The following is a 452-nucleotide window of genomic DNA, read 5'->3' as shown; positions in this document are numbered from 1 at the left end:
CCCCCTGCAGTGCCTGGTGCCCGCCTCCCCCCCGCCGGTCGAGGCCGCTGACTTTGGGGAGCGCCTGCGGCGGCAGCTTGTGTGCCTGGAGCGCGTCACTTGCTCGGACCTTGGCATCAGCGGGACGGTGCGTGTGCTCAACTTGGCCTTTGAGAAGCAGGTGACGGTGCGCTACACCTTCTCGGGCTGGCGCAGCGTCCACGAGGCAGTGGCACGGTGGCGTGGGCCCGCAGGCGCCGAGGGCACCGAGGACGTCTTCGCCTTCGGCTTTCCGGTGCCGCCCTTCCTGCTGGAGCTTGGCTCTCGCGTGCACTTCGCGCTGCGCTACCGCGTGGCAGGGGCTGAGCACTGGGACAACAACGATGGCTGCGACTACAGCCTCACGTGCCGCAACCACGCACTGCACATGCCGCGCGGGGAGTGCGAGGAAAGCTGGATCCACTTCATCTGAG

At 68.4% G+C, this 452-nt stretch overlaps 1 protein-coding gene across 1 annotated transcript; it reads left to right on the top strand.

The window, feature by feature from the left end:
* Position 1: 1 nt before the first annotated feature.
* PPP1R3D (protein phosphatase 1 regulatory subunit 3D) lies at positions 2-452 on the top strand (the record flags this gene model as incomplete). Its single annotated transcript, XM_008054040.1, has 1 exon — positions 2-452. A coding segment is annotated over one exon (450 nt), but the record flags the coding sequence as incomplete, so codon positions are not given.

Source organism: Carlito syrichta, unplaced genomic scaffold, assembly GCF_000164805.1.
Source record: "Carlito syrichta isolate Samal-C Ts95f unplaced genomic scaffold, Tarsius_syrichta-2.0.1 Scaffold288975, whole genome shotgun sequence".
NCBI lineage: Eukaryota > Metazoa > Chordata > Mammalia > Primates > Tarsiidae > Carlito > Carlito syrichta.
Note: the sequence above shows the minus strand (reverse complement) of the source record. Positions and strands in the feature narration are given on the sequence as shown.